Source organism: Neovison vison, chromosome 7 (genome assembly GCF_020171115.1).
Source record: "Neovison vison isolate M4711 chromosome 7, ASM_NN_V1, whole genome shotgun sequence".
NCBI lineage: Eukaryota > Metazoa > Chordata > Mammalia > Carnivora > Mustelidae > Neogale > Neogale vison.
The window spans coordinates 110,605,863-110,618,017 of NC_058097.1; the positions used below are offsets into that span (position 1 = coordinate 110,605,863).

Below are 12,155 nucleotides of genomic sequence, written 5' to 3' on the forward strand. Positions count from 1 at the left end.
CACTTCCGGCGTGTCTCCATCTTACCAGCACTGACAGAGGTTGCCTCACAGCAGTTGGTGTAGTCACTTAAAAAAATATTTTATTTATTTATTTGACAGAGAGAGAGACACAGCAAGAGAGGGAACACAAGCAGGGGGAGTGGGAGAGAGAGAAGCAGGCTTCCCGTCGAGCAGGGAGCCCGATGTGGGGCTTGATCCCAGGACCCCAGGATCATGACCTGAGCTGAAGGCAGACACCCAACAACTGAGCCACCCCTGGTATAGTCATTTTGTCTTCTTGGTTGTTGAGTCCCTCTTCGGTAGTGGATGCTGGGTTTTTTTGCAGGTGTCGCCATATCATGCAAAGATCTTCCCACTTCGTGTCCATTCCCATCTGTCTATCCACATGTTTACTCCAGACCTCCTCATCACTCGTTTTCCAAGCATTTTTCTTCCAGGTCATTGTCTAACTAGCTATTTGATTCACCACCGCCTGCAAGGTTGTGCATGGTCTAACCTCAGAACACTTCCACTTTGACACAAAGTATGCAACAAGATATATTACCACAAGTTCCACATGTTAGGAAGGTGTCCCCTTACCATTGTTTCAAAGCTACCCCTGAGCGAGGCTGTAACAGCCACCATCTGCTTTAGGCTTGCATATGCTCCCCAAGCTGAGTCATCTATACACCAAGTTTAGGATCTTCCCTCCTCTTTCATCTCATTGTGTGCACCCCCCTACCCCACATATATCCATATGTGTCATTTGGGTTTGGGGCATGTGGTGCAGCCATGGTAGGTGGTGTGGAGTCTGTGCTGCGTAGTCAGGCAGCTCGCTATTGCCAGGCCCAGATTTACCATTTCCGTCTTATGATAGACTGCTGTTGGATCCCCCTGACTTTATGACTCGGTGGGTCCAATAAGACCCAGGTCATGATGGGAAATTCTGGACACATGGTCACATATCTTGGTCAAATGTTCCATCACGGGCCCAGTTACATGCCAGGAGTGGGTTTGCAGGAAATGTGGTTATTCTTTGCTACAGATAGCATGACCTTGCTCTAAAACTCTGGGTAACTGTGCTCTGGTTCTCCCACTAGGGTTTGCAAGAGACTCCCCATTTTGTCTTTTTTCCACCACTGACATCTCCAACAAAGGGTCTACCAAACATATGACCGGAGTGTCAAGGTCACTTGCATTTAAGCCTAGAGCTACAGCAGAAAGCTCGTTCTGCTCTCAGCCTAAGTCAAAGTTGACAGAATTCCATATCACCAGAATGGGGGGCTGGAGCAGTTTTCCTAGTTGTGGAATGTGTGGCCTCCAGAACCCAAGGAAACCAAGAAAAAAGGAAGAATTTCTTTGTAAGGAGGTTGCAAGATACAGTAATTTGTCTTATACTTTGGAGAGGCCCCATCATGTCCCTGACTACCAGATTCCTAAAAATTTTACTGAGGGACTAGCCCTGAATCTTTGAAGGATTTATCTCCCATCTTTTGGAGCACATGTGTCTTCCCAAGGCCTCTTGGCTATAGCCTTCTCTTGCTCATTTTGCCCTGTCAGCTTGATGGTACCGGAGTAATGACTCAAGGCAATGTTCTATAAGATCCAAATAGTCCATATCTCAGTCCCAGGGCAAAACTATACATGTATATTGCTATCTGGCCCATTTGGATATGAACTACTTCTGATTCTCGTTTCTGATTCAAACAGGAAAAAAAAAATGTATTTGCCAAATGAATGGCCACATACCGTGTACCTGAATTGATGTTAATCAGCTGTAGCAAAGACACTATGTTAGCACAGCAGCTGTAAGGTAGCACTACTGCTTGGTCGAACTTGAAGAAGTCAAGAGTCATTCTTCAGGATCCATCCTGACCAGCTAAATGGAATATGGTTGAGTCACCACCCTTGCTCTGTAAGCGTGAGCTGATCTTTACTATCCTCCTCCAACCCCCAATACAGTGCTTTTGTATTTGCTACCTTAGCTGGAGTGGGGAGATCCATTTCCTTCCTTGCTAGATGGCTTTTACACTAACGACAAAGGGCCCAATGGGCAAAGTACGTCAATCCCAATTACATATTGGGACTTGGAAAATGACATCCAGGTGGTCTGTAGCCCCTGTGGACTCACGATAAGCTGGAATTGGCCAGAACCACTTCTTTTTTTTTTTTTTTTTCTGGGCCCTAGGTGTTCCCACTCTACCAGGGTCTTTGGGTATCAATATTAACTCAAACCCCTTGTCCTGCAGTCCTCCAGTTATGTAGGCATTCTCCTTACATCTTTCTACAGTTTCTAGAGTAAATGGTCAGAGGTCTTTGGGGGAAGGAGTGGGAGAATCATTACCACACATACTTGTCATGGTGTTGAAGGGTCCTTCTCTTTGGGAACCTGGTTACCTTTTTAGTGTATGAGATCCAGATTTGAAAACTGACTCAGATCTACCAACTGAGCAAGGGATCAAACATTTTAGGGGTGGGGAGATAATTGCCTTTGGTCTCTTGATCAACAATTTCTGCACTTTTTGGATTATATATAGTAAGCAATCCCCTTGTTAGCTGCTCATACTTTGCTCTGGAATTCCATGCTCCCTGAATCATCTCCTTAGCTCTCTATGGATCAGGCCCTCTTGGATGCCACTGTGATCTTCTTGGTCACTTTGAAGATTATGACCCCCTTTGCTTCAGGCAGTAGAGTGCTGCCCCCTGGTCTCCATGATTTCAGGGGCCCATTTTCTCCACTGCTATCAGGTAGCCAAGTTGTATGATCACCTCTCCTGCCATCAACCCGGGACTGCAGAAGGGAGCCACCACTGATTTTCTTAGTGATGCTGGTGCTTCTCTCACCAGCGTATTACTGCCAGCTTTGGTGGAGGATGTGTCTGTCCTCTGGGCCTTCCCTTGGGACATGATCATTTGGTGGGTCTCCCAGACTCACGTAATGTATCTGATCCAGCATGTTCACTTCTCTGAGCATTTCATCCCTTCTACCATCTGCCACAGTAATTCAGACATTTCAGCATCACTCAGTGTGGGCCATCACTTTGTTTCCAGGCTTCCAGGAGCTGACCTAGCACTGAGTTTGCGCTACCCCCTGGGCTCCTCGAATGTTAAGGTCTGTATCCCTAGAAAGTGCCTCCAAGTCCAAAAACTTTCCTTTCTTCCATTATGGCCCAGACTCCTCAACTGAGCACCCTCACAATCCAGTCCCATAGATATTCCCCTTCCCCATCCTGTGCGAGGATGTGCTGGTAGGTCCCACAGCTCCTTCGGGGTGTGGTCCCTCTCCTCCCTCAGGCCCAGCATCTCCCTGGCTGGGTTATGCTGCCACTGGACCTTGATTATAGGCATGGCAGTCAGAAGAGGAGATGGGAGCAGCTTCTGGGGAGAGTGAATCCTCTCTGTTGTCTCCCAGTGCTGGGAGAAATGTTAGCTCTTAATGAGGTAGAGTGGGACATGTCTGTCTTGAGAAACCTGGAGAGTCAAAATCTTTGGGGGTATTTACCCAGATAATACCATCACACATGCACTCACATGCACATACATATATGTATGTACATGTAGTACATATATGTAATATATACATATAGTCAATTCTATATATGCAATTATATATAGAATACATTAAATATACATATATAAGCTTTTTCCAGTTAGGTTCTAATTTTGGCATACTAGAGCTGCCTCCTATAGTCTTCGTCAGTTCCACTAGGCTCTCCAGAGCAGAACTGCCCATTAGAGAAGGCTTGCCTTGGATGGAATGTTCTAGACTATTGTTCCACCACCGCCCCAGTCACTGGCTGGAAGGCTGCCCCAGGAAGAGTGTGCCCTTGGCTCCTCCACTGAGGCTGAGTCTGAAGGAGCTAACAGTTGGCCACTGATGGCCAACCACACTTCTCACTCCATCCATTCCCACTGGCTCAAAGCTGATGAACTCTTCACGGAACAGGCACAGGAAACCTAGGAAATACAAGACAAAACAAAACAGTCAGCACGTAAGTTCCCTTCCACTTGTTTTCAGGGACTTACATTTTTTGGTTTTGTTGGAGGCATCTTTCCTCTTACCTGAAAAGCAGTATCGGTCTTTTGCCGCCTTTGCAAAGCACCCACACCTTGGGTGACTAGCTCTGAGCCACCCCTCCCCACCGCCACCTTAGGTCTACATCTTGTTAAAAATCTTCGCTCACTTCTCATCTTCAACAAAACCAGCCCTTCTGCTGATGTGACATAGCAGAAAAGGAGACTTCTGTCATTCTCCTGTCTGTGAGCGTTGAGCGGACACCCTGAACACGCACTCACTGACCAGCTTCCCAGACCAACCAGTGATAAGCCAGGCCAGTCTCTCCTCAAGCAGCTGGCACCAGCCTACACCCAGGTTCTCCAAGTCACTCTTACATTACCTGTGAATATACACTACTGTCTCGTATGTTTGGTTATGCCCAGATGGCATTTCTCCCAGTCCTGCCTTAAGGATGCATTTAATAGGGGTCAAAAGGACCAAGATATAAATATCCTTGAGTGCATAAAGAAAGAAAACCAAAGCAATTATAATGCCATGAGTAGTTTTTCAAATACAGCCAAGTGTTTTGCTTTAAGACATTTAGGTTGACTATAGGAGTAAAGCCTTAGTACAGACTAGGCAAGGAGAATGCTTTTCTAGGAGGTCTTGGATTTGCATTTAATTTTATTTTAAATCAGCACCCCAAAAGTTAGATTTTCTGTTATGTAGACATATGCCTTTTGGATGTAAATAGTCCTTTGACATCTGTAAGTAAATCTACCTGGAAAATTCATAATAGTAGAGATAGAGTAGGTTTAATGTGCACAACCTACTAAATTATCATGTGTTTGGGGGAAAATACTGAATAAGGCAGACTAAAAAATTAGTTCCCCAAGCACTCTCAATCATTTTAGAACAACTTGCTCAAAATTGAATTACAGTTTTTCATACAATGGGCATTTAAATGTCTGGTCAGAGAAAAATCTGGAGGAGTTTTTGAACATTTTGACTTATTTTATGCCTTTAGGCAGACTTCCTCAATCTGCATCAAATGTAACATGTCTTTACCTGGCTCACAATGCCTCTTAAATTATTCACTTACCGCAAGTTTCCGTCAGGAGACGCCTGCCACCCCCTTCTCCCTCCGAGGACCCTCCCGGGGCATCATTGGAGGTTTTCAGGAAACGGTTTGTTTTTTTCCTGGTGAAAGAGCATAGCTTGCACTGGTTACCTCCTTGGGGTTTACAGGAACATACCCTGGCCCTATCAGGCTACACACTGGCATGTCAGAGAGAAAAGGGAAGGCATAAAACCTAGAAAAGTTTGAGAAAGCGCCTTTAAATACTTGATGCATACCTGTGAAAAAACCAGAGTAGAGCCTATCTGTGGCAACTGTTCAAAATCAGAGACACAAAAAAAGACGTTAGTAGACAACCAACTTCATTTAAATGTTAGAAGCAGCAGCTTTGTTTGCAGTTCTAACCCCATGCTGGTGGATGCTAATTCTGTAACATTATACAGTTGTCTTTTTTTTTTTTTGGGTACAAAGGTAGAAGGGGGGGTTTCTTTTTGTGTTTTTCAGTGCAAAGTGATTCTGATCAGAAAGGACCAAGGTTTCAGCTCCAAGTACCTGACATTTCCATCTGAATCTACTTTTTTTTCTTTTTTTTTTTTTTAAGAGGGGGAAAGAAAGGTCTAGTTTTTCAGGAAAAGAACCTCTCTACGCAATCCTGAAACTGATCTTTAGATTTTCTTTTCCTTAATCAATAGAAAAAAACTTGATTGCAACCCAACACTTATCTGACTCTAGCACAGGACTAACTGAATTTTTGGTTTTACGAGGAGGGCATTCAGACATCATTTCAGGAATCAGAAATTATTGGCAGCAAGTAGGGGAGAACTGACATGAATTCTTGTTTTACCTAATTTTTGCCTGGTTTACCAAGAGTTGGCTTAATATTTCTGACAGTTCCTCCAGTCTCTGCAGAACAGGTTAGTGACATTTTTTCATAAATACAAATACTTAAATGCATCCTCCTTACTGCTCTCTGAACTGTCTCCCTAAGGGCTCAAGTCTTCACCTTGCACGGCATCTCCCTGTGCTACAGCTACGGGGATCTCTGCTAGGCTTACTACCATTTTCAGCAAATGGACTAATATTTATTATGTGCTTGAGATCTCAATGGGTCTGCCAGATAGTAAAGATTTGCAATAAAACTCTCCCAGGGTAAATCCACTGATTTTCCAAGAAAATTTGGCTGAATTGCAATAGCTTCCAATAATACGAGGAGGGTTTTTATTTTTGAGATTCTGTTGTGAGCAAACTGCCCGGTCTCCCTGCCCACTCCCCCCCACCCGTCACCCCGTACTTGGTTCTCCCACAGATGTAGGCAGAACTTGGAGCCCGTGTATATGTTTGCATCTCAAACATATACGGAGCAGCCCAGGACCATCCATGCTCCTGACAGAGGGTAAAGCTGCCAGTTCAACTGATCGTAACTAAGATGAAACTAATTCACTTTTGTGATGTTCCTTCTTTAATTAATTTGCCGGTACTAATTACTCCCTGCGTCCTGGCTTCTATTTTTATTGTAATTCCAAGGATCAATCCCCAGCGTGGTTCCTTTTTATGACCAATGTGGCTGTCCTTCATTTCACTATGGAAAGTTGGTGGACAGTCTTACATTACCTGTGAATCTGGTCAGTCCTCCAAAATAATGGATTGGCTCCATCCTGTAGAGAAGGCGATGGCAAAACTCTAAATCCTCGTAACTACAGAAACACATTGTGCTGTAATCGACTTTCATTTGATCCTGATTGAAAACTGTGTCAAACATCAGGAGAGCCAGGTCTTAGAGAGGATGCATGTTTATTCTAGAGACACAACACAGGACCTGCATCTTTAGACTCCGGTCCTATTTCTCGTGCTTGACAGCCACAGCATAGATCAGTCTCCTTTACTCTTGGCCACCCTCATCGATTCCATATAATTTCCCGACAATTTGGATCGTCTTGTTATACTTCCAAACTGGCTTCTCCTGGGGCGGGGGAGGAGGGAGGGAGTTTAATTTGTTCGTGAAGCATTGAACTTGGGAGGATCTGCCAGCATTTGGGGAATTTCGACCTGACGCAGAACTGTTGATGTTGTTATGTGAATTTATTCTATGATGGTTGTGATGTGTCTTGGGATTTGCTACCAGACACACCTGGTGTTCTATTTACTCTGGCAAGCTGGGGATTTTTTTTTCCTTTTTCTCTTTAAAATTCCAGGATGAATTATTCATCATTACTTAGAATTTGGGTCTCTTTCATCTTCGCACTCGTACGGCACCAAGGTGAGTACTGCAGAATTCCACAAATCTCTTGATTAGCATGCTCTTGAATTTATAAAGAGATACTTTTGTTGGTACTGTGATCGTCAGGGCAGGTATACATGTGTCTGCAGATACAACAAGAAAAAGTAAATCAAATTCTGTTGTCGGGGCAAAATATATTAACTTTGAGTGATGTTCAATTACAATCTTATTTTTTCTTGTTTAACTTCAAACGCAATTTATGGATGCGAGGTTGCCCCCATGTTAATGGAAGAGGTCTTTAAAAGTCGTGCAAATAGTTTTCGTTAAAAGTATATGGTGGAGGTAATGTGTGTACCCCATGCCTGATCGTTGATTACAATTAGGGCATTTAACTGTGGCACAAGTTTTAAACCAAATTTTAAAAATACACTTGTTTTAGCTCAAATCAGGAAGTCCCAATGGCATTCATGTCTTTAAGTTGTGAATCTCTGGCCTTCTACAATGGCATAAATCTAAAACTTTTGAGCAGTGAAACAAGAAACTTCTTTCCCTCCCCGTGATTCCTTTTTTGTGTGGCATTGCCCCCCAGGGGTAGGTGAGAAGCCACAAACATTTCTTTCTACTGTTTTTGTATTTTAGGCAAGAAAGATTGGAAGGTCTGTATAGATTTGAAACTTTTATGACTAACACTCCAAGCCACCTTTGCTTGGTTTGTTGAATTCAGTTGCCACATGATTCCAAGTCTGAGCAAACAGATCTGTAAGACATGCGTGGCCCTAACATTTTTCTAGAGTTGGATAAGCTTAAACAGTGATAGCACATAAACAGCAACGTGAAGCCCCACGGTAAGGAGAGACCCACAGACCCTAGCTTCCTGCTCCCGCTCTAAAAATACTGTGTTTTATATGGTGGGGAAAAAAAGTTCTGGGAACATAGTTAATGTTTATTGTGAAATTCTCAGCCTGAAGCCCGTGTGGGTAGGGACAGTCTTTCTTTTATTAACTCTGATGCTAATGATAGGCCGTGCTCTTTACTAGTATTCTTTTTATAAAAGTAGTGGCTTTGAAGGTGAAAACTACTGTAGTTTCCACCTCCTCCCTAACTAAAGCACCTTACTTATTCAATAAATACAGTATTTGTGTTCTTCTTAAAATGGGAAAAATTCGAGCAGTCCATTCATTCCTGTTTAAAATCATGAGCTAGTTAGGATCACTCATGGAGAGAAGAATCTTGCATATTTGCCTTACCTTCAGAGCAGGAAAAGAAGTTAGGGATAACCTCCATCAACCAGACTTTCTTGTCTCCTCCATGAAAAGTATAGATTTTCCCCCTCCTAGGCAAATTGGCCAGTGCTTTCCCAAACATGAATTAATCTTGTCATTAAAACGATTACAATTCAGTGTGAATTCTAGCTCTTATTCACGTTTGGGCATGGCTCCTGAAATGTTCCCCATGAAGGATAAATCCATGACATGATTTGATTTTTTATTGTTAATTTGAGAAAGTACATCACCCTTCACATTTAGTAAGTGCCTAGGTATAATGCTATGATAGGGATTATAAAGAGATTAAAAAAAACCCTACTTTCTAGGAAAGTAGGAATTTGTTACTTCTGTGTAAATATGAATTTTAAAGAGCCCTTTTGGCCTACTGATTGTGGCGTTAAATAAAGAACATCGGCAGAGGGCTCGTCTTATTGCAGTAGCTACAGCACCCCTTAGGGTTCAAGTTTGGTTGGTTTTCCAGAGACTTCCAGGGCTTGGGGAACAATGCTTACGCACTAATGCCTGGGCTAGTTTCCCTGCTTTCCTCTGATGGTAGCCATTGGAAACAGATTAGCTCTCTGACCAGACAGATCTCTCTGATTCCCTGCTCTAGAAGGAGAGACACTGGCCCTTGACCAGGCACTGCCGTCCTGCTTCCTGGCCACTCCGTATTCTCCCTTCCATGAGCTGTTGTATCCTCGCTAAAAACTCCTGAAGAAGTCGGATGGTCCTCGGGCCACATGCTTGCCAGCCTCTTAGCTCTATCAGGACCAAGCGGGGACTTTCCCATGGAGAGGCACTGACCTGAGAAGGGGGTATTAACATCTGGATTACAGTAAGCAGGTACCTCAAAAAAATAGGGCCAGAAAATAGGGCCGTCCCTGAAAACAAACAATTTTTTTTAAAAAGGAAGAAAAGATGATGTCCTATTGTTCTCTTTTCATTCAAGAGAAGAAAGGACAGCAGCAGAGAAAAGATACACCTCAAATGTAGATTATTTCCTAGATGCCATTGGACCTGATCATGAGTAACGTAGACCCTGGGAAAACTGTTGAATTTCTCTCACTGAAACTGGGTCACCTTTGCAAGGCTTGAGACGAGAAACTTCTGAGGAAGAAGCCACATTGCCAGGAGCGGTGATGGTGTGGTTTACCGGAGGGGAGCTGTGTGTGTCTGTGCAAAGACTCTCTCCTTTGACCAGGGTGTTGAGTAAGAGCCCCACGCATCCTCTCCAAAGGGTTCTCGGGGCCCAGGCTCCCTCGTCCCAGAGGCTCCCATGTCTGTCTTTTGTAAACAGGAGCTGGGCAGAGAGCCCTCTCACAGGGCCAGGCTCAATGGAGGTCATTCACGGGCCAGTTACTACAAACCCTCTCCTCCCACTTCTGTCCTGGTTCCAACTGTTGTTTATTTCCTTCTGGGATCTGGTATCTTCCCCTACTGTACAGCAGGAGGGAGGGGACTCCTTTCAGGAAAAGACATGATAGTAGAAATCTGGAGCCAGAAGGGAGGTTCATAGGCACAGGGCCACCTTCTCCCAACCCGCCTTGTGATCAGGGATAAAGCTGTCCTACGCCATGCCAGACAGAGAGGCCCTTCTCTCAGGGCTCTGAGAGTTCCAGGCTCTGGGGTGATTTCACCACCTTCCAGCCCCTTTTAACCATTGCTTTCTCCAAAACGTATGGAAGTGTAGCAACGAAGCATGAAGTGATTTCTCCTAGGGAGAAATGGCATCGCTCCCATTCTCCCCTTTCCAGAGACAGAAGATAATGCATTGTGTACGGCTTACGTTTAGGATAAATGAAAAGGCAGTCTGAATTGCATTTCGTCTGTAAGACTTACTGAAAGAAGCTGGCTTTAGTGGGTGGGAGGGAAGTGGCTTGCCAAGCAGAAGATGGCTCTGCCATCTCTCTAACCCCCGTCTCTCTCGACAGCTCAGCCCAGGGAGCTCATGTATCCATTCTGGCAGAATGACACGAAAACCCCTAAAGTAGATGACGGAAGCTCATCGGAGATTAAGTTGGCCACCCCTATTTTCTTCTTCGGCGTTCCTTACCGCACTGTCTACGTAAGTAGAATAGGAGCCCGGCTGTGGCTCCGTGGCTCTCCCCTTTGTTTGTCATTAAGGAAAACATTTTAAATACCTTCATCCAGGGCTCCAGGAATGGAAGATTTATTGGCAGCCAGAACGACAAGTTCTGAGATTTCATGAGCTGATAGGTTTTATGATTAAGAAAGTCAAAGGTATATTTAATGGCTAATGTTCATAGTAGAGGAGTATACAGGGCAATAAATTGCTTTTGTGGGTGATTAAACACAGAAGTGAAGCAGAGGCCCCAATGCCACGAACATTATTTCTGCTACTCGACAAGATAAAAAGATACACTGAACCACAATAGGAGCCATATCATTTTTCTTTCCCTTCTGGGGGTGTGAAAAGTTTAGTCGTCTGCTGTTCTTTGGCTTCCTACCAATTTGGAACAGAGCCAGAGCACAGTAGAGGGTAATCAACTGTTCTATCTAAGTTGTTTGCAGAGCGGGCCATCCTTGTTGGGTCTGAGATATGCCATGGGGTCCCATCGTCAAACCTGTATGAAAAAATGGTGCCATTTGCTGTCAGAGCCCTCCTGGGCACCTGTGTCCTCAGGCTTTTTCTTTCTTTCTTTTTTTTTTTTTTTTTGGCTCTTTGAGTTTGTCGCTGTTGAGACTATTGCACACTGAGAAGGTTCAGAGCGACTGAACCTGTCTTTATCTTGGGCCTTAAAGCCTGGGGTGAGGCCCATGTCGGTTCTATCACATCCTGTTTTATTCTGCGTCTTGCCTCGAAGGAAGAGTTGAAACCCCCACACATCTGTCTCCAGCCATTGCTCCATCTGGGACCTCCATAGTCCCCAGTCTTGGAGGTAGAACTTGGGGTGGATCCCCATCCGTAAATCATTCCCTCATCCATGACCCAACTGGTGGTCCTTGAGCCACACCACCTCGGCGCCTGTTAGAAATGTGGCTTCTTGGAGCCTGCCCACAACCAGCTGAATCAAAGAAACTGGGAAGGGAGCCCGGTCATCTGGGTTTTCATGAGCCCTCCAGGTGACTCTGATGAACACGAAAGTTTGAGAACCCCTGGTCTTAACTACAGAATATAATCAAAATACATCGGAGTCAATACCAATTCACTGTGCTAGTCTGTGTGTTTTAGGGACAGCTGTTAACTCCCTAGCAAACACATTGCTCTGGCATCCTGGAATGCCTTTTGGGTTCCTCTTACAGCAGAGCCTCTGTAGTCTCTAACAGCTGATTGGTTGAGCTGATTTTGGGGATGAGGGAGGTGCACAGGACCTCCATTCTGGAAGCCTTAGTCTCCCAGACCCCAAAAAGATTTGCAGTTCCTTGAGCTCCTCTTCCTCCTCTATTGTACCATGGAGTCTGAACAATTCTTGCCCTTGCAAAAGGAGGGTCCTTAATTTGGAGCAGACTTATTTAAGGGCAAGTTGTTCCCTGGGTTTCCAGTTCTTTGAGTAGTGCAATCTCTTTCAAGCCTCTGGGTTGTTCACTATCTCTCGTAGACAGTAGATTCTTTTTTTTTTTTTTTTTAAGATTTTTATTTTATTTATTTGAGAGAGA

General features: G+C 44.3%; 1 protein-coding gene across 2 annotated transcripts in view; it reads left to right on the forward strand.

Moving 5' to 3' along the window:
* LOC122912377 (tubulin-specific chaperone cofactor E-like protein) overlaps nt 1-12,155 on the forward strand; it is a 156,859-nt gene that overhangs the window by 82,121 nt on the left and 62,583 nt on the right. The window contains exons 9-10 of one of the 2 annotated variants that reach the window (XM_044258063.1): nt 7,247-7,311; nt 10,469-10,602. In XM_044258063.1, the coding sequence (XP_044113998.1) occupies nt 7,247-7,311; nt 10,469-10,602 (199 nt within the window). Of the gene's footprint in view, nt 1-7,246; nt 7,312-10,468; nt 10,603-12,155 lie in introns of those variants that run through there. The other variant, XM_044258064.1, reaches the window with a different exon arrangement.